Source organism: Artemia sp. Qi Xiang Cuo, unplaced genomic scaffold (assembly GCF_049724085.1).
Source record: "Artemia sp. Qi Xiang Cuo unplaced genomic scaffold, ASM4972408v1 HiC_scaffold_3386, whole genome shotgun sequence".
NCBI classification, from domain to species: Eukaryota; Metazoa; Arthropoda; class Branchiopoda; order Anostraca; family Artemiidae; genus Artemia; species Artemia sp. Qi Xiang Cuo.
In genome coordinates this window covers 1,240,243-1,266,720 of record NW_028300811.1, presented here as the reverse complement: position 1 = coordinate 1,266,720, position 26,478 = coordinate 1,240,243, and the positions used below count along the sequence as shown (strand labels likewise).

General features: G+C 34.9%; 1 protein-coding gene across 2 annotated transcripts in view; it reads left to right on the top strand.

The window, feature by feature from the left end:
- The window catches only part of LOC148938343 (xyloside xylosyltransferase 1-like), a 114,372-nt gene that overhangs the window by 72,634 nt on the left and 15,260 nt on the right, over positions 1–26,478 (top strand). For both annotated transcript variants that reach the window (XM_089107874.1, XM_089107873.1), the window contains one exon: positions 12,190–12,543. In XM_089107874.1, the coding sequence (XP_088964000.1) occupies positions 12,190–12,543 (354 nt within the window). The remainder of the gene's footprint in view (positions 1–12,189; positions 12,544–26,478) is intronic.

Sequence of the window (26,478 nt, the reverse complement as noted above, 5' to 3'; positions counted from 1 at the left end):
TAAAGCTAAAACTAAAAATATACTAAACTCAGAAATCAAACGTTTTTATTACACAACTTGTGAAAAAAATCATGAGAATCAGTAGTCTATAGCCTTAGGATAGAAATCAATGTTTCTATTTTTATCATTTAGAAAAAAAATTTAATGTTCCAGTCTATAGGCTTTAAATTAGATAAAAAAAAAAGATTGTTAACCCAGCATCCTATAGGCTTAAATTTTGCAAAAATTTCCTATTCAATTTACGCATAATATAAGCTTCATGCAACTCCCAAAGACTTTTTCTTTCTAGCCTTGCATATCAAAGTTAAAAACCATAGTTTTCACGCACCTCTCCTGGGAATATAAAAAAAAAATTATCGAAAGAAAGCTTGAAAAAAATTAAAAACATGCCTAGAGACGCAACGCATATATTTACACATTAGTTTTCTTGTCAAAGGGTGTACATTTCTACACAACGAATCCCCCCCCTTACCTTTCATGCGAAGAAACAGTTTGTTTTCATTTTACAATGATGGCGATAGAATTGAGGCATGTCACCCCCCCCCCCCAACCTTTCAGCAATGTCCTAAAAAATATTGTTAGACCTTAATTTGAAAATAACTCGATTCACTTCTTCAAATAGAGATTGCATAGGCCTGCGCTTAATAAATTGATTTTGTCTGAAAACCCGTTTTAACTTGACGGGAGGAACAATCCATTTGGATGTGTGAAACTTTTTAGAGGAAGTGCTTTAAAAAGGGTTACAGCTAATTTTAACCTCGCGCTGGAGAGCCTAATGTCAAACAGAGCGGCATAATGCCTTAAGAATTGACGGAAGTCAGTGGTCGCTTTTAGCTAGGATGTAGAATGCTTAAAATTTTATAAATTTAACGAAAAAAGAATTATTTTTATTGCGATTTTTACCGTTGTAAAAACAGTGGGGGAGGGGTTAGGTTTTGAGGGTAAAAACAACATATTTTATGATTTCTATTGAGTATAAAGATAGCATGGAGGTGTTTTGGATTGTGTGGGGGGGGACTTAGATATACTGGAGGGTGACCAAGGAAAATAATTTTATTTTGAAAATAAAAATTAAAAATGTACTAACATTGCTAATTGTGGTTGCCAAAGCTTCAAGCTCATCAATAATATTTAGTGTTATATCCATTGTCAGGTTACTTTACTTTCTAATAATTTAATCACAATGAATGCCCGTTATATATTAAATTTCAAGGGTGAATTGTTATGTAACGGGGAAAACCATAACTCGCTGATTGGCTGAGAAGGAAACACGTGATCTAATTGTTTCCTATTCCTGGAAACTCATAACATTCGCCTCTAGCATGCACTTGGCCAAAACAACAACAACAACAAATACTGTTTCCTATTTCTGGATCGTAACATTCGTAAGAAGTGTCATTGACTCCGGTCCCCGTTAGATTCAATAATACAGAAAACATCCATCAAAGTGAGAAAAATACTGTTTTTCCATTCTCACTGACAAAAACAATAAAACAGACATAAATTGATTTTGACATCCATTAAAAACATCAAATAAATTGACCAACACTCATAACCGTCCAAGAAACATCCATAAAAGTGAGAAAATTCCTGTTTTTTCAAGTGAGAAAAATCCTGTTTTTTCATTCTCAGTGAGAAAACCCTCTCCCTAGGGACTCTATGCCCATATATGGTGTGCTGTCACAAGCTCATTAGGCCTTTCTACTCTTGTCATTTCATCAGAGGAAGCCCAAGTTTTCTTGTTAATTTTTCGGTAAGAAAACCACGAGATACCAATAATTGGGCCATGGCCTAAAAAGAACAACCCTCTTACTGCTAATTCTGCTCCTGCTAATACCAATCCTTCTATGATACTATCACTATTAAAGCCAAGTGTATGAAAGTAAAAATTTGAGAGATACTGAGGAAAAATGTTAACTAAATAAAAAAACCCACTATGTGCAGGGAAACTGTCAAAACGAGTATTCTTGGGAATTAATTTTGGTACTAAGTTTGAACTTCTAGAGAACATTTACATGGAAAGATTAATTGACCAAAAGGCAATATGAGCTACTACTAAAACTAATACCATTGCTACTTTAACTGCTGCTGCTTCTAAAATTTCTGCTAATCAAGTACTTCAACAACTGCTTCAGTGGTATCTACTTGCAAGGCTAAAAGTAATAAAATGAAAAACCGTCAAAAAGGGGGGGGGGGGCAAAAGGGTGCATCAGCAATTTTTTTTCAACGATACCATATCAAGATGAAACTTCTGAGATTTTACGAGCAGAAAGTTCAACTGACCAAAAGACAACATTCAAATGCAAATATTGCCGTTAACACTTCTGCTACTACTACTACTACTACTACTACTACTACTACTACTAAAACAACACCATCACTACTGGTACTATTTCTCTGACTACTACTAGTACTGCCATGATAGTATCGTTATTAAGACTAAATATTTGAAGATAAAAATTAATGAGAATATTGAGGGAATATTTGATCTAAATCCCAACAACTATATGCATGTGTATTGTCAAAAGAAAATATCACAAGGAGGAATTCGGCTATTAGGTGAAACGGTCTGAGAATATTTAAAGCGAAATATCAATTAACTAAAAGGCAATATGTACAAGTTACTAGTAACACTGCTACCGCTGCTAATTTAAAGTTGAATGAATTACATTTATTCAACCAAGAAATAACGATTAAAAAAAAATTAACTTGTAGCTAGATTTCCAAGAATCCTGAAAACTCATCTCATTCTAATTTTGCAATATAAAATTCGTAGAGAGTTCTGGCTAACCTTGTATTTTCATGGAAAGCTGAAAACTTGCCCAAAATTTTAATTGGTGGGTAAAAAGAAATTGGACTTTCCAAATGGGAAAGATGGGTTCTAATGGGTTAAGATATTTCCTTTTGATCTTTTAAACATTCCTCTAGACAAGTTCTGTAAGTTTCAACTTTATACAATCAGCCGTTATTTCTACATGAATTTTGAGTTTTGTGTGTACATGTTGTGTTATTAAAATTAACAGTGGTAGCAGTGTTATATTTAACTTGTACTTATTGTCTTTTGGTCAATTGATATTTCCCTTTAAACCTTCTCTGACAGTTTCAACCTAATTCCCAAAATTCTCACTTTGATGCTCGCTTTTGACGACAGACATGCATGTAGTTGTTGGGATTTAGATCTAATATTCCCTTAAAATTCTCGTAAATTTTTATATCTAAATATTTAGCCTTAATAATGCAACTTTCATGGTAGTACTGGTAGTAGTACGAGAAATAGTAGCAGTAGGAATAGTGTTGTTTTAGTAGTAGCAGTAGAAGTAGTAGCAGCAGTATTAATAGCAATAGTTACACTTAAATGTTGTATTTTGATCAGTTGAACATTCTACCCGTGAAATCTTAGAATTACATCTTGATATAGAGCCTTAAAAAAAATATTGCTGATGCACTCTTTCGACCACCCCCCCCCCCTTTGACGTTAATTTCATTATATTTATTTTAGCATTACAAGTAGATACCACTGAAGCGGAGGTTGCAGTACTTTATTTGCAGATATTTTAGAAGCAGCAGCAGTTAAAGTAGTAATAGTATTAGTTTTAGCAGTAGCTCATATTACTTTTGGTCAATAAATCCTTCCCTGTAAACATTCTATAGAAGTTCAAACTTAATGCCAAAATTAATTCTAAACAATGCTCTTTTTTAAAATTTCCATACACGTAGTGCTTGTTTTTTATTTAATTCAAATTTTCCCTCAATATCTCTAAAATTTTTACTTCCATACACTTGGTTATAATAGTAACAGTATCATAGATGTAGTGGTATTAGTAGGAGCAGAAGTAGCAGTAAGGGGGTTGTCCTAGTATAAGCAACAATGATAAGAAGATTAGTATAAATAGAAAAAGTAGTGTTTAAATATTGTCTTTTTGTAAGCTTAGCACCCCCCTATTATTGCTCCAAGTGTATCATCTTGATACGGTAAGCTGTTTTAAAATTATTTCTGATACGCCCTTTCAGTACTGTGTATAAACATAGTAAATTTTGACTAAGTTCAAGTTTCTCCTCAATATTCTCTCGAATTTTTACTTCCATAGGCTTATCCTTAATAACACTAGCATCATAAAAGCAACAGTTGTGGTAGAAGCAGTAGTAGCAGCAGTAGGTCTGAATTAATAAAAATAGTAGCAACATTAGTAAAAGCATATTTAATTCCAGTAGTAACCTGACTATGTTGCCTTTTGGTCAGTTTCAAATTCCCTCAACTTTTGATTACTTTAATGATTTACTTCAAATTTCTTTCCTATATTTTCTAAGATGTTCCTTTCAATATCCTCAGCTTTGGTAGTAATAACTACTGAAGCAGTAGTTTTATTGATAGCAGTAGGAGGAGTAGTAATGGTAGTAGTATTGGTATTGATTGTTTTAGTTTTAGTTGCAGTAGGTCAGTTCCTGTACCTGAGCACGACATTTTAGTCAAATGTGGTGATTTTATTGCTAAAGCTGGTAATAGCCATAGCTATGGACCAGAAAAGATGGAAAACATGGTTTGGGTGTCATAAATGATAATGGTGTGTAATTGAGAGATATGTGTGCTAGCCATGGATTAATTATTGGTGTCTCGTGGTTTCCCCACCGAGAAATTAACAAGTATACTTGGGCTTCCTCTGATGAAATGACAAGAAGCCAAATTGACCACTTTTTGATCAGGAGGTGACAAATACCATGTTTGGAAGACGTACATTCCTTTCGTGGTTCTGATTTGTTCCCTGATCACCAACTAGTGATAGCAGGTTTCAAGCTGAAGCCAAAAACTTTCATAAAATATAAAAAAAACTCTTAGAGTATTTGATGTGCAGAAGCTAAGGGACAAATACATTTGACAAAATTATTGTCAATGCGTATCCAATAAGCTTTCTACCTTTATTTCTGGGGAGAGGATAGCACCTGTTGGTGAAAGATGGACCAAGTTTGTGGAAAATGTACAAAGTGTAGCTAATGCGACTGTTGGTGTAGCTAAAAGGAAAAGAGAACATTAGATAAGTGATTCTTCTTGGAAAATAATGTCGGTGAGGAAAGAGGCAAACGTTCAACTAGACTTCTGCGACCTTGGTGCCACCTCTTAATCTAAGGACTATCTAAGGAATAAGTGACAAGAAGGCTATAAAAATCAACAAGGCTTTAAAAAGCTGAACTAGAGCAGATTTTCGTTGCTTCCTTAAGGCAAAAGCCACCACCAAAGTATAAGCTACTGCTAGTAAAGGTGATAGCAGGGTAGTTTATTGTATAGCAAAATACATAATAGGATATTTAAAAATGCCTGCCATTGTAATTGAGAGTAAATTGAGACGACTGCTAAAGTGCAAAGATGAAATCGATAAGAGATGGAAAGAGTTTTTTCACAAAATTTTAAACTTCGATCCTCCTGCAGATCCTGCACACCTCCCAGATGGTCAAATCCTTTTCCAATTAGACATAAGAGGAGAGCCAATTATTTAAAATGAAGTACAGACAGTACTAAGTTAACTAAAGAATGGAAAAGCAGTGTTAATGGTATTAATGGTATACATCCTGAACAAGTGAAATACGGTGCTAGAGCTGACCCGCTGCACCAAGTGTTAATGCAGATATGGGACACTGAGGATAGTCCCACAAAATGGAAGAAAGCGGTGGTAGTAAATCTATTTAATAAGGGTAGAACTGCTGATTACAACAATTGGTGAGGTATCACCCTAAGTCTGTAGAAAGCAAAGTTCTCTGCCCAGTACTTTTGAATAATATCCAGACAAAAGTTGAAGCCACACTCAGAGATTAACCGCATGGCTTCCGACCATGCAGGTCATGCACTGACTTGATCCTTAGTCTCATAATACTTATTGAAGAATCAAATGAATGGCAGACTTAAATCAAAATTATTTTCATCCATTCCGCGAAGACTTTCGACTCACTCCATAGAGATTCAATGTGGAAAGTATTGTGCTACTATGGCTTTCCTGATAACATTGTCAAAATTATAATGGCGATATAATGACATTTTAACAAAGAATTATAATTATATTATATTGTCAGAATTATAATGGCAAGCAAATGTGTGCTGTTCAAACTGATGATAGGGACTTGAAGGAGAGGTTCAACGTCATTTCAGGCTTTAGGCATGGTTGTATTTCGTCCCCAGTACTGTTTACAATGCTCTTTGATTTTATCCAGCGAATGTGCAACTTCATTGGTGGCACCCAGTTGAATAAAAATGGTACTTTATTTAACGCTGACGTCGCAGACGATATAACTCTCATTTTCCGCTTAAAAGAGGAGCCTTAGTACCACATAAATGAGCTCTTGAAAGTAGGTGATCGAACAGGTTTGGCAATAAGTACTCAAAAGATAAAACCACTCACAATAATGTGAATAAGCCACCTGTTCTGCCACTGACAGATAAAGCAAAAGAAATTAAAGAGATAAACATGAATATATATATTGGGAGTCTAGTGCACACCGATGGAAGCCCCGAGTATGAAATTACCACACGGACCAAGTGTAGAGGGAGCTTGTTTGATAAGTTAAGAAACGTTTGGAGATGTACCACTTTCTCTTTGATTCTGGAATTGAGGCTCTTTAATTGTAACATCCTATCAATACTAATGTATGGTTCTGAAAGCTGGGCACTGATAAAACATCTAGAGAAAAGGATTGAAAGTTTTGAAAGTAATTGCCTTTGACGGATTCTTGGTATCAAGTGGGTTAACTAAATCACCAACTCATTCATTATAAAGAAGACTGAACAGCCACCCGTTACTGATGAAATCATAAGCAGAGGACGATAATGGGGACACATGGTTAGAATGTTCAATAATCGTCTGCCTCATGATGATTGGTGTTGGACTTCACCAGGACTTCGACAGTACGGATGACATGAGGGTATACTTGGGTGATGCCTAGAAAAAGACGCAGCACTTTCAAGAACATCCTTTGAGTATCTTTGCCCAGACGCTAGAGAGGTCATCGTAGAGAGGCATCTGTGCCACCTTATGTGCTGACCGGCGTGGGAAGTCCTAATTCTAAGTAAGTTAGTTGTAGTATTGTGCATATATTGGCGTTTTGGTGAATCGATCATCTCTTTTACCATTTCTTGAATTCTCCAAATATATATACTCAGTCATTCTTAACTTACACCCTTTTGACGATCCTTATACACACACAGAGTTTTCCTTTAGTTCAAGTTTCCTCTCAAAATTTTCTTAAGGGCTCTTCTTAATTTTGGAAAGTAAACGACATACATATGATCCTTTCTCAATTGCATATACCATATTTAAATAATGGACAAATTTCTATCTTCCATTTTTCGTCCTGAGGGCTTTTAGGGGGGAAGGGGTTGATTTCCCAAAAGAATGCTAATTGGGCCTTTCAAATATGCTGAACCAAATAGTTGTCCCAACATTTTCATAAAATGTGTTTTTGAAATGAAAGGTGTAGGGGACAGGAGTTGGTGGCCTTGTAATTACTTGTGACCCTTAAAAAGGAAATAGAAAATATCAATCTAAGTAAAAAATTTATTTTCTCAGTCATTCCTAAGTTACACCCTTTTGACTATCCCTGTGCACACACACTCTTTTGCTTTAGTTCAAATCTCCCCTCAACGTTTTCTTATGGGCTCTTCCTTATTTTGCAAAGTAAACGACGTACATGCCAACCTCTCTTCGTTACATATACGATATTTAAACAATGGACAAATTACCTATCTCCCATTTCTTGCCCTGAGGGCTTTTAGGGGAGAGGTGGTTGATTTCCCAAAAGAGTAATAATTAGGCTTTTCATATATTGTAAACCTAATAGCTGTCTAAACATTTTCATCAAATGTAATTTTGAAAATGAAAGGTGTCGGGGAAGAGAGTTTGTTGCTTTCTATTTACTTTTGACTCTTAAAATAAGAAATAGAAAATACCAACCTAAGTAAAAATTTTATTTCCCCTGGGACAAAGCCTGCAACCCTTGCCCCCTGACTTTGATGTGCTGTGTCAACACTTGATGCATGTAATACAATGTTCAGACTATTTTCAATAAAATGAGTATCTAAAAATTTGATTGTTTGCATTTTTGGTAAAAAAGGCTTAGTAGGGGGGGGGGTGCTTTGTTGCCCCTTCTCACTTTTGAATATAAAAAAAAAGTAGCAAGAACTTTTAATTTATAATTAAATGGGCCTCCTCCAAAGCTTATACGATAGCCTCTACCATAAAATCCTTAAAACTACAACTTTCAGTTTTCAATGAAATGGGTCTCCTTGGAAATTTCTAAAACCAACTCTTCCATAGAAGCCTTGCTTAAGATCAATGGGCAACTAGCCTTATCTATAGCCCTTGCCTTGAGGCCAGGGGTTGATATCCCCAAAGATTTAGTTAAGAACCTTCAAACTGTGCTAAAGAACATGCTTATTTCAAATTTTGATTGGACATTTGTCTGGAAATAAAGGACGTGGATGGGGGAAGGTTTTGTTACCCTGCACTAACTTTATAATCCTATAACAGCACTAGAACTTTCAATTTCTAATTGATTGAGCGCCAAATTTCTGTTTATGTATTTTCTTATATCTCAAATGCTCCCTTAGAAGATTCCTCTAAATTGCTTCTTCAAAAAGAACTAAATGTTCAAGGTTTTAGTAAATATGCAGGACCAAGCTGAATCAAACTTATCAATTTTGTTTTTATTTTCAAAGCTCAGGGACTTATATATTGACATTTTGTATTCATGCAACTGTTCCCTTAGTTGCTAACGGGTCCAACCAATGTAAAGTTTTCCACATGACCACGGGACTCTTTAGACACCACTACCCATTGTAAGGTTTGTTTTGTCCTTTCCTGAGTTGAAAAAGTTTTCAACTTTTTGTTCTGTTTTGAACGAAACGGAGAGATTATGTTTTTTTTTTAAATTTTCCACGTTTGTCAGTGAGTTTTGAGATGTATGGTAAAATGGTGAACGCTTTGTTCCCAATTGCTGGACTAAATTAAACAGGGGCGAGGGCTCCCTGTCCTTCTGCATTACCTTTTTTAATCATCTATCAAAGGTCTTTTCAATAAGGTTTACTGGATAACCATTGCAGAATAGAATATCTCTAACATAATTTAATTCAGAATTTAGATGATTACGACGATATAATTTTTAAACTCTGTCGACAAAAGAAATATTTACCCCCTCTTTTCACAGAAGAAGGGTCATTTGACGAGACATGTGGATACCAACTACTATGACTCTGCTTTCTATATATAGAAAATTCAAGGCTAAGAGTATTTCTTATATTTAAAACATCCAAAAAAGAAAGTTTTCATAAATCTTCTAGTTCTATGGTGAATCAAAGATTCGAATCGAAAAATGTTCAAATGTGCCAAAAATCTGCCAGAGAGTCTTTTCTATATTCCCAAACAGAAAGAATATCATCAATGAAGCGAAACCAGAGAGAGTGTTGCAAGTGAAAGCTATTCAAAGCAGATTATTCTATGAAAAAAATGTAAAAAATTTCCAAATAAGGAGAAAAAACAGTGCCCATGGATAGGCCCATGATTTGAAGGAAAAAAGTTCTCGGAACTTAAAATACTAAGAGAACTTTTTGCAATGATGAACAGGCGTCATTATTGTATCAATTTCCAAGGTTTAGTAATCTGACCAAGCAGAATTTTTTTCTCATTTTCTTTCTAAGGTCTGCTCGTATTTATAGACATCGCATGAAGTGTACATGGAAACCTCATCAAAACTAGATAAGATGGTTTTTCTGTTATACTTCGATGTTTTAACTTGTTAACAAGATCAATGGATTTTCTTTGTATAAGAGGTCTGTGTGCTTAAAAAATGCATAAAAATGGTGACTATAAACTTTCCTATATCTTTATGTGGAGAACTATAACATGCTACGATAGGACGTAACGGAATATCTTTCTTATGGATTTGTATATTCGTCTTGATATTCCACCGCTGAATGATCAAATTTCTTGTTTTCTCACCTATTTGATTTTATTTTTTCATTTATAAAATCCTTTCCTCTATTGCTTTCTTACTTTAAACTAATTTATTCATCTATACTAATGTAAATTGCATTTTAATATAAATTGATAACCTTTTCTATCTTTGTTTGTTTTGGGTTTCATTTATTCTTCTATACGAATTTCTGTTCGTTTTAAAACTAAAATATTTAATTACTTGACTTTATTTGTCTTGAGTATTATATTGCTCTTTACTTTGCTTTCCGAAAGTTTCTTTAAAAGTTATATTTTTCTAATGATTGTCGTGGTTTTAAAGTAGTTCAACATATTTTTACTCCTACCGAGGTTTTCACTTAAGAATAAATATATCCAATCTTGAATTAAATTTCAAGTTGCATCAAGAGTTCTGTTACATTTACGAGAAAGATTAAAATATCGTATATGACTGAAAATGGAAGAATAAAATGGAAATACATCAGGGACATCACTCAGTTGTCCTCATTCTTGAATCTTTAAACTGTTTTATTTGCGACTTCTATATTGGTTTTTACTAGCTGTAGTGTGGAAAATTAAATATATTTAAGCAAATCTGTAGGTGCTTTGTGTTTTTTTAATTGAGTGGAATCCCTGTCCATGTGTCCAGGGAACTGAAACTGAGCAGTCTCAATAGTAGTCTAATGTAATATATATAAACTTTAAAAGTAGTTAAAATTACAAAAAGGTTCAATTTCTATTCTCGGGTAGTCTCGGTAAAATATTCATGGAGTCTCAGTTGCAAGTAGTCACAATTAGTGAATGAAAAAAAAATCGCAGTCTCAAGTTGTTACAGAAAGAGTGGTCTACCTGAAAGTTTTAAGTTAGTAGCATTGGCTGTTCCTAAGAAATTACACTTATAACTGTTTTGCCATGGATGGACATAGTGTCTTTTAATAAGTTTTAGCATCTTAAATGTTATCTGAAGTTTCACTTAAATTCCTGAAATCTTTTAGGACACACCAAGGATGAAATACTTCCCATTTTCCAAATAATTCATCCTGTAAATAAACAGTTAGTAAGCTGCAGAATTTACATCCCTTTTTCATGAGGCTGGGGGGCATCTTATAACCAAGGGCAAGGAAATTTGACCTATAGATCACTTAGAATTAAGTATTATTTCAAAATTTTTATCAGTACTGCTGTTGGTATTTAAACAAGATAAGGAGGTAGGCGTTTTGCCTTAAAGCTATTTAAAGTATCTGGCTCAGTATGTTCTGAAACTTAACTTTTAACTCTCTCACACATTTTGAGATTTTATTGATTCTTCCTCTTGACCACCAGCTTGCAGTCATTGTTCATTTATCTGATTATAAATCTTCTTTCATTTGTTACCAGGAGGAGGAGTCATGGTCACCGGTTTTGTTATAATCAGAATCATAGATAGTCAGTGTCACAGTCGTAATTAGTCGCAGTAAGAATCGCTAGTGGTCGGAGTTGCAATGATTCAGAGTTTGACCTATCAGTGTCGCGGTCACAACTAATTACAGTTACAATCAAAGTAGTATCCATATTATTAAAAATAAGAAGAGCTGGAGGTTGGAAAATTATTAACTCTAAGAAGACCTAAAATCTTGGTATTGAGGCATGAAAATAAAGTTGTAACAAAATTGTATATTATTGCTGTAGTTGTGGTAAATTTACTTTTTGGAAATCTAAAAAAAAAACTTTTTGATTTAGAAATTAAATTTTAAACGCAAAAACTAAGCTAACTCTAATACACAGTTTTTTCAAAACTGTAAAACAACATAATTTTTTTTACAGCTGAAAATTATAAAATTACAGCCGTTATCATCTCTAAAGCCATATCACCATGTAAAACCTGAATAATATTTAGCCGATTTTGTTTTTCATTTTCTAAGTTTGTCAGTCGGAGAGTATATTAAAAGAAAATAATATTAGTCTTTAGATTTTGCCTGCCAGTAATGATTTATCTCGGGGTTTAATTTCATCGTTATTTTAATTTTACGTGATACTATTAGTCCAACAATTTCTTCCTCAAAAACTAATACATGGTGGCACGTGGAGAGTTAAAATTATAAACTTTTGAAGTGTTTTTTAAAGATCAGTTGCTTTAAAAAAACTTTGATTTTACAATACAATCAACAAAGACTATTTCTTTATCTTGCAAGTTAACATTACAGATTTGTGAGACAATTTGAAGACTATGTTTTGTTTTATCTAGTTCCATCATTTTTAGATTACATATGAGTTAAAGACATTGGAAAAAATACAAAAAATCTACGACGTTGTCATATCCAGGTCAAGACACTTTATCGGGAATGATGATGATTTTTCAAAAGAAGGAGACGTTACGTTTCACTTACGATTTCTTTACCATAAGATCTTCACATATGAAAAAGCCATTGCTCTTGACATTGACACAGAATTCAGAGCTCCATTTCTTGAGCTTTACAATCAATTTGAAAAGATGAATAAGGAACAAATAATTGGAATAGCTTACAATCAAAATTCTTACTATAGAACAATGTTCAGAAGTTACAGGATTAAAAATCCCGAAACTAGGATTGGAGACTATCCTCCTGGTTACCCTGTAAGTAAAAATAATATGTACCATAGTATATATCATCTTTTAGTACAAATAGAAGAAAATTGGTTATGAAACTGGGTCTAAGGGCCTTAGCTTATGAATTAAAAAGCAAAAGAAAATGCTGATAAATTACACAAGATTAGTAAAAATGACAAGTAGAAAATAACCTAACATCATAAAAAAGCTGCCTTGCATGAACCAATGATGAAAAAATTAGGTGAAAAAAAACGTTTTTTTTTTCAATGCTAAAATCTTTCGTCTTGTATTATTTCTTCTAAACAGCAAGTGAAGTTTATTTTAATCCTTTTGTCAACTTGGTATTTAGTGATATTCTACTATTTATTTTGATCAAACGCATAAACTACAATGCATAATAGTGACATTATTAACAAAATGTAGCTTTTAATTCAACTTCATAATAATGGCAGTATCTCCAGAAAACCCTCATCATAAAATTGTCCAAGATAACTGATACTTACGACAATGTTTAAGTTTCTCTGTTTTTGCTTACTTTCTTTTCTGCTTCTCTATCCCTCTCTTTTTCATACTTTTTTCTCTTTATCCCTCTATCGTTTCCACTGCGTCAGTTTCAACCTCTTACTCATCCTCCTTTTAAATACAGTTTTTTCTCCTTCACTCTTTCTCCTTCTCTACAAAAAGACAAATAAACGACCAGCCCGCTACTGCCCTAAAAACAAAGGGCAAAAAAAACCCGGGAAAACCCCTTTAAAAAAATATCCTTGTAATTGAACCATGTGAAGGTCATGTACCAAGGTACTGCTCTTTTAAGCCGATATCTCTTTCAAAACATTGTTTGAGGCTTGGCGATATTTCTAATTCTCCTGATTTTTTGATGCTTATAATTGGTCTAAAATTCATCAATTCTGCAGTTAGTAGCCAAAAATCAAGAGACCCAGGAACAAATAATAAATCATTTAATAGGGGGAACGCAACCCAAATAATAGAAAAATATTTTAAAAAAATGATCCATTACATTCAGCCATACAAAAACCATTTTTTAGAATAAAGCAGCTCCTATCTTAAAAAAGGTGTATTTTACATTTTCCATAAAGTTTTATAACATGTTTAAGTATCTTTGTTTGGTTTGTTCTTTTCTATGGAGTAAGCCATAAGAGCTGATAGTTTGAAATTCTTAGGAAGGAATCACTAATGTTAATATTTAAAATTCTAGTGTCCTCTTTGTGAATTGGAAGAAATTGTGACACATCTGTTGGGTGTTTCTTGCCATATTCAGTAAAAAAAAATTCTAGATCAACTCCAAAATAATGAAACAGCCAACAATTTTAAAAGTAAGGAAAAACCTGAAATTCAGCTTTTAAGTTCGAGTGGTAGTAAAACCGTGTCCTAGCATATTCTTTCCTAGAGATGTAAGTAGTGTTTATAAACCTTTTTTATTGTGCTTATGAAACTTTTTTTGTATAGACAATTATTTCAGAGCTTCATTTAACCTAATTTATTCTTCTGAGGCTTGATTAAATTTTGTTAAATTAGATATATTGAAATTTGACTATTAGATATTAAACTGTTATGTTGAAGTGCTAAAGATCTTAGATTAATATGGTCAAGTTAGAGCTCTTGAAATTAGAAAACTGTTAATTTTTAATTGATACTGAATCTCATCTCTAATCTCCTTATAGTTGTAAGAGGATCACAAAGCTAAGACTAACTAGTTTGGGATTGAGGTGGACTTTTATTATTTTAAAATTGACACGGTTAGGCTTTCAATTATTTCTGTACCTTTTGTAAAAGGAGTTTTGATTTTTCCAAAATAATATAGTTACTTACCAATATTTTTTAAGAATGTTCTTTGTCATATCTATCTCATCGTTAGTGTCTTACATTATGTGTTATATGTTATTTGCCCTTTTAAATTCTAATAGTACTACAAATAATGGATTTTTTTTTAATTTTCTTATAAGAATTCATCACGAAATATCGTGGCTGCCGCTTGTACACCTCGTTTAAAGGAAAAGTAAAAAATGATTTCTTCAATCAAGAGAAGAAAAGAAGAAGATCAATTCAATCAAGAGAAGAAGATCATTTTTTATCTTCATCAAGAGAAGATAAAAAATGATTTTGTTGGTGCAATTTTTAAGATAAAACTAATAAACTCCACATGACTCACAAAACAATCTTTTTACCTAGGTATAACGTTTAATTACCATAAGCAGTTTGAAGTGTTGTAAAAAGCTCATAAAAGTTGTGCAAGGCTTCCATTTGCTTTATGATGGGTTTTTGAACTGACTTTCATTGAAGATGAAACATTTACGAGGTATGCACAAGTTTATTACAGTTAAGAGAAATCAAAATTTGCATAAGTCCTTAAGGGCAAACGATCGGTTTTTATGGCATTTTGGGCATAATAACATCGTAGGCAATAGGTATCAGATTCAAAACCAGCGAATTTATTTTAAAAATAATCATTCTGTTTTTTGAAGAAAACTAAGATGGTTTAAATTCAAATAGCTACATCACTTTGCTTTGATACCCTTGAAGAAAGCATAAATATCTTGTGGCAACGAATCTAGCAATTCATTGAAATCATTTACCTTACATGCATTGTTGTTAAGGATCCCTTCATAAAGTGGGTAAATTCGAATTTTTGGTCTTTCAAATTCGGGTTTTGGCAGGACCCAGAAATTTTCGTATGCCTGAGATTTCAGTCAACAGATATGCCGGGAGTGTGGTGTTAAGCAACTTTCCTGGTCATTGTTGAATCCCCATTTTAACATCAAGGTCTCTAGTCTGGTGAATAACTTAGGTGCATTCAAAAGGTTTTCATTCCTTTTCAAATATGAACATCCATCTAATACTACTACGAACAACACACTTTGATACCAAGTGAATATTGGTCAACATAGCTAAGCATGTTCATCCTCAATTGAAATTTATTCAAACCCTTCCTCTTAACCTTCTAGGAAATTCCAATTTCTTTTAACTTGTTCCTTACGACATCCTCCTACCCCAACTAAGGAACATGATTATTTGACCTTTGACTGCTTTTCGGTTGAACGGTAGCCAATGAGGACTTTTAAATCTTTCATCCCAAAATCACAGAACGTGTCCTAGCATAATCATCCTTTTACTCATTTTTGACATAGAAAGTGAGATTAAAACAGAAGCTTTATACAGCCTACTGTTTTAGATACGGTTAGTCAGTTGGCAACCCAAAGCACATACTCTGTAATAAATTTCCCTAGAAGACACCTAGAAAATATATTTTTACGAATGACACAATAAAAAAACCAAATAAAAGTACCACAAGAAATAATACTATCCAAAGCTCTTGGGACAGGGACTGTAAAATATAAAGTTTTTTTTTAATATATCGTAATAATCTTTTGGAGGGAGACAAATTTGATCCTGGAGTCTTGAAAGGCTAAGAGTATGAAGGTGAAATTTTCAGGAATAGATTAAAAGGATGTTTAACTGAATCAGATATCACAACTTGCATCCACAATATGAAATGCATGCATCTCCACTATATTTATGAAAGCTAATATTTGGGTGTGTTTTTTGGAATTTTGACCTGAAACACAAGAGAATGTGTGCAAATATTTTGTGAAAAAGACTCCAATATCTCAGGAACAGGTAAAAGTGGTATATTGAGACCTTCGAGATATTCCGCGACACAAATTAGACTAGAGTCAACGAAGCTATATGAAAGTATGTGCCTATTTTCATTTTTTAGAATGAGGAGCAACGTGGAGTCCACGTCTGTGGTGAGCGTTGTACTTTCAGACACCTTCCCCTGAAAATTTTTGCAAAAGGCGATAATAAACGTGTTTTAAGTAGTCTGGAAACATATTTTAGGATATTCTTTTATAATGTTGGCAAAAAACTAAACAATATAAAAGTAAGGGCTGTATTGGCCGGCCCGAAGTTTTCTATAGCAATTTTTTTTCCAGGAGTAATGAACTAAATCATTATTCAAAAAATGGTGGTATACATTTATCTTTAAACACTTTACACAATACGAAATGAAAAAAAGAAAATAAATCAAGGGAGAATAAATTTCATCTGACAGTCCTTCTTCTATTTCTGTTCTGTGGTAGACGCTAACTTTTGGATTCGTGACACCTAGTTTGCTTGGCGCGAATCTATCATTGTACACTTACCTTACCCTCTCAAACTCCATGCAAAACTAGCACTATGGTAATTCTTGCCAAAAATATATTATTTTAACCCTAGATTGGTAAGCATTCGTCAATTTTACGACCCAAAACACGTTTTCACGGTTACCATGGAAACGGAAGCATTACGCAAACCTACCTCCCACATATGCTAATATAATCATTAGACAGTGGTTGTGCCATCATCGGCGTTTTGTTATCTGAACTGGTTGGGGAGATATTAAAGGTGAGACGTAAAATTTACGAAAGCTTACCATCTCCTTAACTTCTTTACCTGTTCAGGAAAACTGATTTTTTGATTAAAATTGTGTAAATACTAAGCCTCTTGGAACTATTTGGTCATATCAGTTCCCTAACGTTGTTTACAAGCTTTATAGTAAATTTCGTCAGGTATAGCATATAAAAATGCTGAATTTGGTTATTTTTCGATTTAACCTATTTTTTCCCCAATCTGGGGAAATAACAAAATATCACGCTTGACAATAGGTTTACATCGATTGCATTTAATGAAGACATTTTGAAAGAGCCGTATTGTCTGACGACAGGTGGGAATGTACGAAAAAACAATCGGGATGTTTTGGAAGAGCTGCTTTTGAGCAAAGGGAGAAATACACGAACCTGAATGTTTTGTTTCAATCAGGAGCTGACTCTAGTGTCTGATCTTGCTAAGCCATCAAAAATGGTTTTGTTTCGGTCAACTTGCCATGACGGTACCTTTATCACATATCCAATCCAGAAGCATGAGACAATTGACTACTATAATAACACCAAAGGCTTTGTTGAAATATATAACCTACTGTGTAGTTTAAAATCAACCGCTCGGAAGACGAACATGTAGTCCATGTGCATGTCTTGTGGGTTGATCAACATCGAGTGCATCAACACTTATGTCATCTATTCCTTTACTATCTCCAAATCTGGTGGAAAACCACATTCACAAAAGGGCTTTGTGAATATTCTCTTCAAAGAGTTCAGACTCAATGTCAGTCGAACAATGGAGGTGAAAGGAGAAAAATGTTTAATCACGTCTATGAAAGGGAAAAGACTGACCTGCAGCCTTTGCCCAGTGTGCACTCGTCAAATGACTACCCAATTTTGGCAGCCACTTAAAAAAAATGTGTTGTGTTGTGAACAACATACGAAGTCATGCATATCACGTGACTGCAAGATATGACACCAATATTTTTTGTTACTGAAGACATTATTTGGATATCTGCTTTTGATAACTCCAACTTACTTTTAAAATATACTTAAATGATGAATTTTAAAAGTCAATGTTTCTTCAAATAGTATTCTACGAAAGCTTACAATTTACGTAACTTTTTGGGAAGCTTGTCTTTCTAGGGTTAATAAAAAACCAATTAAAAATGTGTAATTTTGATTTAAAATTCTGGTTTTATAATTTAAAGCTTATTTTAAATGTTTAATGACAATATCTCAAGAAGAAGAAAAACTATTAAGTTGAAACTTAGTTAATGTCAAACCAAAAAACGCATCCTCTTTTTTTATATTATAGTCAGTACTTATCTGCAATATCTTAGGAGCAGTTTAGGGTGTTAAGTCAAAAATTTATACATATATTGTGAAGAATTTAGGATTAAATTAAATAAACTATTTACCTCCAACTTGCCAAAAGAGTGTTTGTGTAATATTGCAAGTGCGGGCATGAGTTTTAGTTTGAAATGGCTTGTTTACAGAAAAATTTGAACCATATAAGAGCTTCAAATGTGTTACAACTTTGTCATTGAAGTTACTCTTCAATGTGGCTTGGGACATTCCTATTTGTGGATGACCAGATAATAAAACCTCAGGATAAAGTTATTCGAGTGTTCAACGGGAAAGGACCTGGCGATTCAGTAGCCCAACTATATATTCAAATTATAACTTTGAATGCTTCAGGTATTAGAGACTAAGTCTCAGGACTTTGGCAATTAGGAGGGTTTACTGGTAGTTGATATGTTGATAAATGATACTCAGATTGAATAAAATTTTGGATGCGGTTCTTTTTTTGTATTGTTCACTGTAATGCCCCTTTTGCAAGACATAAGTATGGCCATTTGTTAGCTCACACGAGCATTATGCGCTTATGTATGTTGTAAAGCTTTTCTAATTGATAAATAAATACTGAATTATAGGCAGCGCAATAGCGCTGCCTAAGTAAAAAACGTAAATTTTAGTAAGAATTTTTTTTCTTCTTGGTTTTAGACCAGGTCACTTCGTAGCGAATGAGTCGTCGTAGAAACTTCGAAAAGGGCTCTTTCGATTGAAAATTGGAGTGGCTTGTGCCCTTTTTAATAGTCGAAAATGATTGGAAGGCAACTAACACCCCTTCCACGCCCACCATTTCCTCAAACACATCCAGTCAAATTTTTGAGATAGCCATTTTGTTCAGCGTAGTTAATTTCCAGATAGAAGATATGTTATTGAGGAGGAAACTCCCCCACAACCCTCAGGGCAAGAGTTTTAAGTTATAGCCATGGGGCACATAAAACGATGTTGGCACTATGTATCATTTATTATTTTTTCCCTTAGGCCAGGGCACTTCGTATCGAAAAAGTTGTCGCAGAAACTTCGTAAAGGGCTTATTCAATTGGAAATTAGAGTGGCTTTTTCCCTTTTTGATAGTCGAAAGTGATTGGAAGGCAACTAACACCCCTTCCACGCCCTCCATTTCCCCATACACATCCAATCAAAATTTTGAGATAGCCATTTTGTTTCACGCAGTTTAAAGTTCAGGAAATTATACCTTTGAGCAGGATACTTCCCCACAGTCTTCAGGGCGAGGGTTATAAATTATGCTCTGGAGGTATATAAGGTTTTCAATGAAATCTTCGTCGTAGAAACCTGAAAAGGGGCTCATTCGATTGGAATTTCAAAGGGCTTTTGCCTTTTTTAATAGTCGAGTGTGATTTGAGGGCGTCTAACCCCCCTCTCACGCCCACCTTTTCCCCAAACACATCCAATCAACATTTTTATATAGGCATTTGATTCAACGTAGTTGCAAGTTTTAGAAATTAGGTCTTTAAGGATGACAACCCCCCCCCCCACAGCCATCATGGCAAGGGTTGTAAGTTATGCCCTGGGAGCCTATAAGGTTTTTATAGAAAGTGATATTATAGAAACTTCAAAAGGGCTTATTTAATTGGAAATTGAAAATGCTAGTGTCCTATTTAATAGTCGAAAGTGATTGAAGGGCAACTAACCCCCTCTCTCGCCCATCAATTTCCCAAACACATCCAACAAAAATTTTGAAATATCCATTTTGATAAACGTAGTAGAAAGTTCTACAATTTAGGTTTTTTAGGGTGATAACCCCCTCAGAGCCCTCAGTGCAAGGGCTGTAAGTTATACCCTGGGGTAAAATAAGGTTCATATAGAAAGTTGTTGCAGAAATTTTAAAAAGGGCTCATTTGATTGAAAAATGAAATTGCCCTTTTTAATAGTCAAAAGTGATTGGAGTAATTAAATAGCCTCTCACGCCCACCATTTCCCCAACGTAGAAGAAAGTTTTTGAAATTCGCCATCAGGAGGGGGGGAAAGGTTTTCACCGACATATAAGGTTTTTATTGAAAGTGTTGTCGTAGAAACTTCAAAAGTGCTCATTTAATTTAAAATTAAAAGAGCTAGGGCATTTTTTTTTATTGTTGAAAGGGATTGGAGAGTGACTAACGCACCTCTCACGCCCACCATTTTCTCAAACACATCCAATCAAAATTTTGAGATAGCCATTTTGTTTAACGTAGTTGAAAGTTCTTGAAATAAGATATTAAAGGATGATAACCGCCCTAATAGCCCTTAGGGTAAGGGTCGTAATTTATGCCTTGTGGGCATATAAGGTGTTTATAGAAAGTGGTGTCGTAGAAATTCAAAAAGGGCTCATTCGATTGAAAATAGAAAGGCCTAGTGCCCTTTTTAATAGTCGAAAGTGATTGGAAGAATTGAAATTTTTATAGTAAAGATCGATGTGGATATAATGTATTATTTTTTTGTTGTTCTTGTTGTTTAGACCAGGGCACTTCGAATCGAAGGATTTGTCGCAGAAACTTCGAAAAGGGGCTCATTCGATTGAAAATAGAAAGGGCTAATGCCCTTTTTAATAGTCGAAAGTGCTTGGAGGGCAACAAATCCCCCTCCGCGCCCACCCTCGCATTTGTTCATTATGTTTAAAAACTAATTGTTGCATTAAGATTAAATCAAAATGCACTGTGTTAATGCTAATTCTCAATAAGGCATCTTAGCAGTATCCCAAAACGACTGAGGGTACCATGTTCAACTTTCGGGGCTACTTCTGCTCTTAAAACATAACCAAGTCAAAATAGCGTAAGTGTCACCAAGCTATCAAAGAAAATTCAAAAGGGCTAGTGCCCTTTTTAATAGTCAAAAGTGATTGAAGGACAACTATTGCCCCTCTCACGCCCACCATTTTCCCAAACACATTCAATCAAAATTTTGAGATATCCATTTTGTTCAACGTAGTTGAAAGGTCTGCAAATTAGGTCTTTTAGGATGATAACCCCCTCAGGACCCTCAGTGCAAGGGCTGTAGGTTATGCCCTGGGGAAGTATAAAGTTTATATAGAAAGTTGTTATAGAAATTTCAAAAAGGGCTCATTTGATTGGATATTGAAATTGCCCTTATTAATAGTTAAAAGTGAGTGGAGTAATTAACCCACCTTTCACAACTACCATTTCTACAAAAACATTAAATCAATGTTTGATGCGATAGCCATTTAATTCAACTTTGTTGAAAGTTCTGTAAGTTATGTATTTAAGGATGACAAACCCACAGAGCCCTCCAGGCAAAGGCAGTAAGTTATGCCCTTGGGGCATATGAGATTTTTATAGACAGAGTTGTCGTATAAACTTCAAAAAGGGCAGATTCAATTAGAAATTGAGAGGGCTAGTGCTCTTTTTAATAGTCAAAAGTGATTAGAGGGTAACTAACCCCCTCTCACGCCCATCATTCCCCTAAACACATCCAATCAAAATTTTCGGATAGCTATTTTGTTTAACTTAGAAGAAAGTTCTGGAAATTGGGTCTTTGAGGATTACACCCCCCCCCTTCCATCCCTCAGGGCTAGGGTTTTAATTTATGCCTTTTGTATCATATGAGGTTTTTATTGAAAGCGTTGTCGTAGAAACTTCAAAATGGCTCATTTGATTGGAAATTAAAAGGGCTAGGGCATTTTATTATTGTTGAAAGTGATTGGAGATAGATTAACGCCCCTCTCATGCCCACCATTTCCCCGAACACACGTAATCTAAATTTTGAGATAGCCATTTTGTTTAACGTAGTCGAAAGTTCTGGAAATTAGGTCTTAGAGGATGACACTCACCCTAATTGCCCTTAGGGTAAGGGTTGTAATTTATGCCTTAGGGGCATATAAGGTGTTTATAGAAAGTGTTTTCGTAGAAACTCAGAAAGGGCTCATTCGATTGGAAATCAAAAGAGCTAGTACCCTTTTTAATAGTTGAAAGTGATTGAAAGGCTTGAAATTTTTATAGTAAAGATCGATGTGGGTATAATGTATTATTATTTGTTGTTGTTGTTGTTTAGACCAGGGCACTTCGAATCAAAGGAGTTGTCGTATCAAATTCAAAAAGGGCTCACTCGATTGAAAATAGAAAGGGCTGATGCCCTTTTTAATTGTTGAAAGTAACTGGAGAGCAACTAATCCCTCTCCCATGCTCACCCTCTCATTTGCCCATTAGGTTTAAAAACTAAATAGTGCCTTAAGACTAAATCAAAATGCACAGTGTTGATGCTAATTCCCATTAAGGCATCTCAGCAGTATCCCAAAACGGCTGAGGGTATTATGTTCAAACTTTTGGGGCTACTTCTGCTCTTAAAACTAAACCAAATCAAAATAGCGTAAGTGTATCCCAACTATAAAAGAAAGTAAATAGATTTTTTTTGCGAATGGTTACAAGTTTTCCATTTCAGGTCGACTAGAGGAGCTATGAAACTAAACTAAACAATACTATTTGTGTCACTATTTTTATAAGGGTGTATATTATTAAAAATTGCTGAAAATTTTTCTCCAGCATGCAAATAGTAGGCGAAACTATAAAGTCTTAAAAAAACGAAAAGATTTAAAGTATTATTTTCTTTTTCCCTGAAAAGACTATGTCAATATAAAACGAACAAAAATTAACCAAAAGATAATTTTCCACAAAATAAGTTTTTCAAAGAAAAGTAAAGAACTCCATTAAAAAAAATTAGCAAAAATCAAATCAAATAATCTACCATGCGTGAAACTACCTCAAATCAACATCGATTAATAAATGAAACCCAAAACGATTAGAAATTGCAATAAATAACCGAAGCAAACTCAAAACGAGCAGAAATCAGAATAAGTTGGGCTCAAAACTCCAATGCCTTCCAAAGGCCAGAACATAATTTGCACTATACTGAAAAAATACAAATGAATGTTCATTTTTAGTTTAATATACATATACTGTTATATAGTAATCAAAATGTTAATATTATTTAATTTATTAAATTTATGAAAGTAGAAACATTTAGATTTTTTTCAATCTTTACTATTAGTAACTTACTAATAGAACTATCCATCTTTACTAATATTACTATCAAGGCAAGTGAAGTTGTCCACCTGATGAATCGTTACCCAGCGTTACCCATTCGTTACCCAGTGTCACCCTTTCATCTTCACTTATTCCTACCTACTACAATTACTACTACTAACAACTCACCGCTGCACCAAGCCGCCTGAGGCCACCAGAGCTACGCACGCTCCTCCTCCATCCCAATCTACTCAAAGCCTCCCTTTTTACACCCGCCCACGAAGTTCCTATTTCCTTTAAATCTTTCTTTATGACGTCCTCCCACCCCAGACGGGGGAAGGACCTGCTTTCCGTTTAGCCCCAGATGGTTGGCCGAAAAGAACAATCTTCGGCAATCTGTCATCCTTCATCCGCACCACGTGCCCTAACCACCTCAACCATTCTTTCAATATAGCCCCCAGAGAGCGGTATTGAACCACATTTTTCGTATAGACTAGCTGTGTGAAATACGGTCAGTCGGCCGGGTACCCAGAACGATACCTTAAGCAATTTCTCTGGGCAGCATCTTGCCAAATCTTCATCCGCTTTTCGGAGCGTCCGATAATTACCACACTCACTTTTATCAACTTTCTTATAAAGTTTATTAATTTAGTTAAAATATTTTATTTTTAATACGATAGTTATTTACTTCCCTTTTTCAAAAATCCTATTAATAACATACAATAAATTATTTATAACGTACATACAACAATATTTAATAAAATCATTTATAACCTACACATCAACTTGAGAAGTATTATTTTTGATTTCTTTTAGTAATGTTGATCATTCATCCTCACACAACAACTAGCCATTCACATCCTAGGTCTCACACACTTTTTCAGTTTCGTCTATATTTGTTACTTCAACTCTATCTCGGTTAATGAAGTTCTCAAAATGTTAGGCCTATATCGCTTTAGATATTTAAGTATAAATAATTGAGACAACATTACTATCTTTAAATCAGACAATTCAGGATTGACTTGTCCCTCTCATTTTATTGAAGTGCCATTACAATAGTTTACTATTATGCAGTCTAGCTGCATCTTTCAGGTCCTCGGCAATTTTATCCATGTCCTCAACTTCACACATACTTATTTAATATTTGAATTCTGTATAAAATTGATTTAGATTTCTTTTGTTTTCATACAATCTCTCTCTCAGATCATTCTTTTACAAGTCCTTTCTCCTTTCTATTAAAAAAAAAGCTTTTTAACTCATATTATTATATGCAGGTCTATCTTTCTTCCCTACTTCACATTTAGCAACTTCACAAATTATTTTCATCAAATTATCACAAACATATTTAACATGATCAAATTTTAAACTCAAGTTTAATATTCAACTGGTACTGTAAATTTTATCTCACCGTCTCATCATGGAGTCTCCGAACATCATAACGTCCCGGTACGTAGTTACCCGTCAGATATAGCAGCTTTTAATTAACACTAGACACGACACACTTTCAATAGTCTGTATAACGTACTGTTTTCTTGTCCTCCACAAAATTTACATATTCTGGGAGACAATCTCTCCCTATTTCTACCAACCTGGGTGTTAAAATATTAGAGTAATATAATAAGATTTCTACCTGGAACCGTGTCTCTTTGCTCCTGTAAATAAGTAAAATTCATCTGAGTCACCAGTGTATCAGTCAGTCGGTTCTACAGTGGCTTATACTACTATAACTGATACACTGAACTTTCTATTCATAACAGGAGCAATTAGTATTCTATTATTAATACCTTACCAGCCTAAACAAGACTTACCAGCGTCTTTGTTGACTGTGAGCCCTACTCACTGTCTAAGTACCTCATACTTCAGGCCTGACTAAATTAAGTCTAGCTCATCTAATTTCATGTGTCCGCCCCCTGGGATATGAGTTTCTGAAACTCCTAATAAGTCCAGTTCAAATCGTCTGAATTTGTCAGTCAAAATGTCGATACGAGATTCATTTTTTAACGTCATAACAGTCAAAGTTATAATTTTCGTGTTATTGAAATCATTGACATTCTTATCGCCTCAGGAAAAGCAATAATCTTGGATCCAAGTGCAAGACGGGGATCACACATCTTCTCAAATCCATACAAAAGCGCTTAAGTAGGATGAGAGCCAAACAGCACGAAGCACCTGGGACCTCCTAGACTGGAGGCTTTTTGCACTCCGGGGCCCATCGGGGTCACACCATGGTGTTCAGCACGTGGAGATGCTCCTCTATCAACAAGAGTCGAAGACCTTCACAGACAGTCTCACGCCTAGTACCTCATACTCAGTATATATTCATGCCTACAAATATTATTATACTCTTGGGAGGCACCACATAATAGATACATTATCGAGGACGAGGTTTTTCAGCCCACAGACGCCCATCAAACAGAACCCGCCCAGACGACGTGTCCAATAGTCAGACTCCAGTGCGAATGCTGCGTCGGTTTCGAGGCTATAAGGTCCTCGAGGGGCACCACTCCTCAAGTGGGACTAGAGTTGACTGCAAGGCCCCCAGTCTTGCAGGTACCCCAAAAAGGTCGAGGCAGCCCTTTGTAGATGCCGTTGTCCATAGATCTGGATCTAGCCGCCCCCTTCCACAGATGTCCTCCCAGTAGAGGATCCTCCCGCGATGGTGTTCTGCATCACGCAATTTAGCCCATTACTGGGAGAAGGTTTGCAACTCATGGGACCTGTGGACAAACCAGTGGGCCCTTTTGATGGCCATCGAGGGCCTTTCCTTCCTCCGCCTGTATTTATTACCCTGGCGAGGGTGCCACAGATTCTATTATGGACCCCCAGGGACAAGGTCCCCCCTTGGTCCGTGCCTCCTATGGAGGTACCCTACATATGCAGATAGCCCCCTATCGCCACCTGGGGACACGCTGAATGGCCTGGGAGGCCAGTGCACTACGCTCATGTGTGTAGATGTGTGTTGTTTTTTGAGAGTATAACCTTGTGAAAACCAAATCAAAAACAACTGCCGTTTTCTGCTAAAACCTATCTCTGAACAAAGGGTAATTAACATAATTTAAGGCCATTACCTGGAAGCTCTGGGTGAAATGTTAACTTTAGAAGCCTAATTTTCAACATTTTGCTGGAGACCTTTCAACATTTTTGAACAAAATGATTACCTAAAATTTTAATTTTTTTTGTCTCCATACCCGGGCACTTCGTATCGAAGGAGTTGTCGTAGAAACTTCGAAAAGGGCTCATTCGATTGAAAATCGAATTAT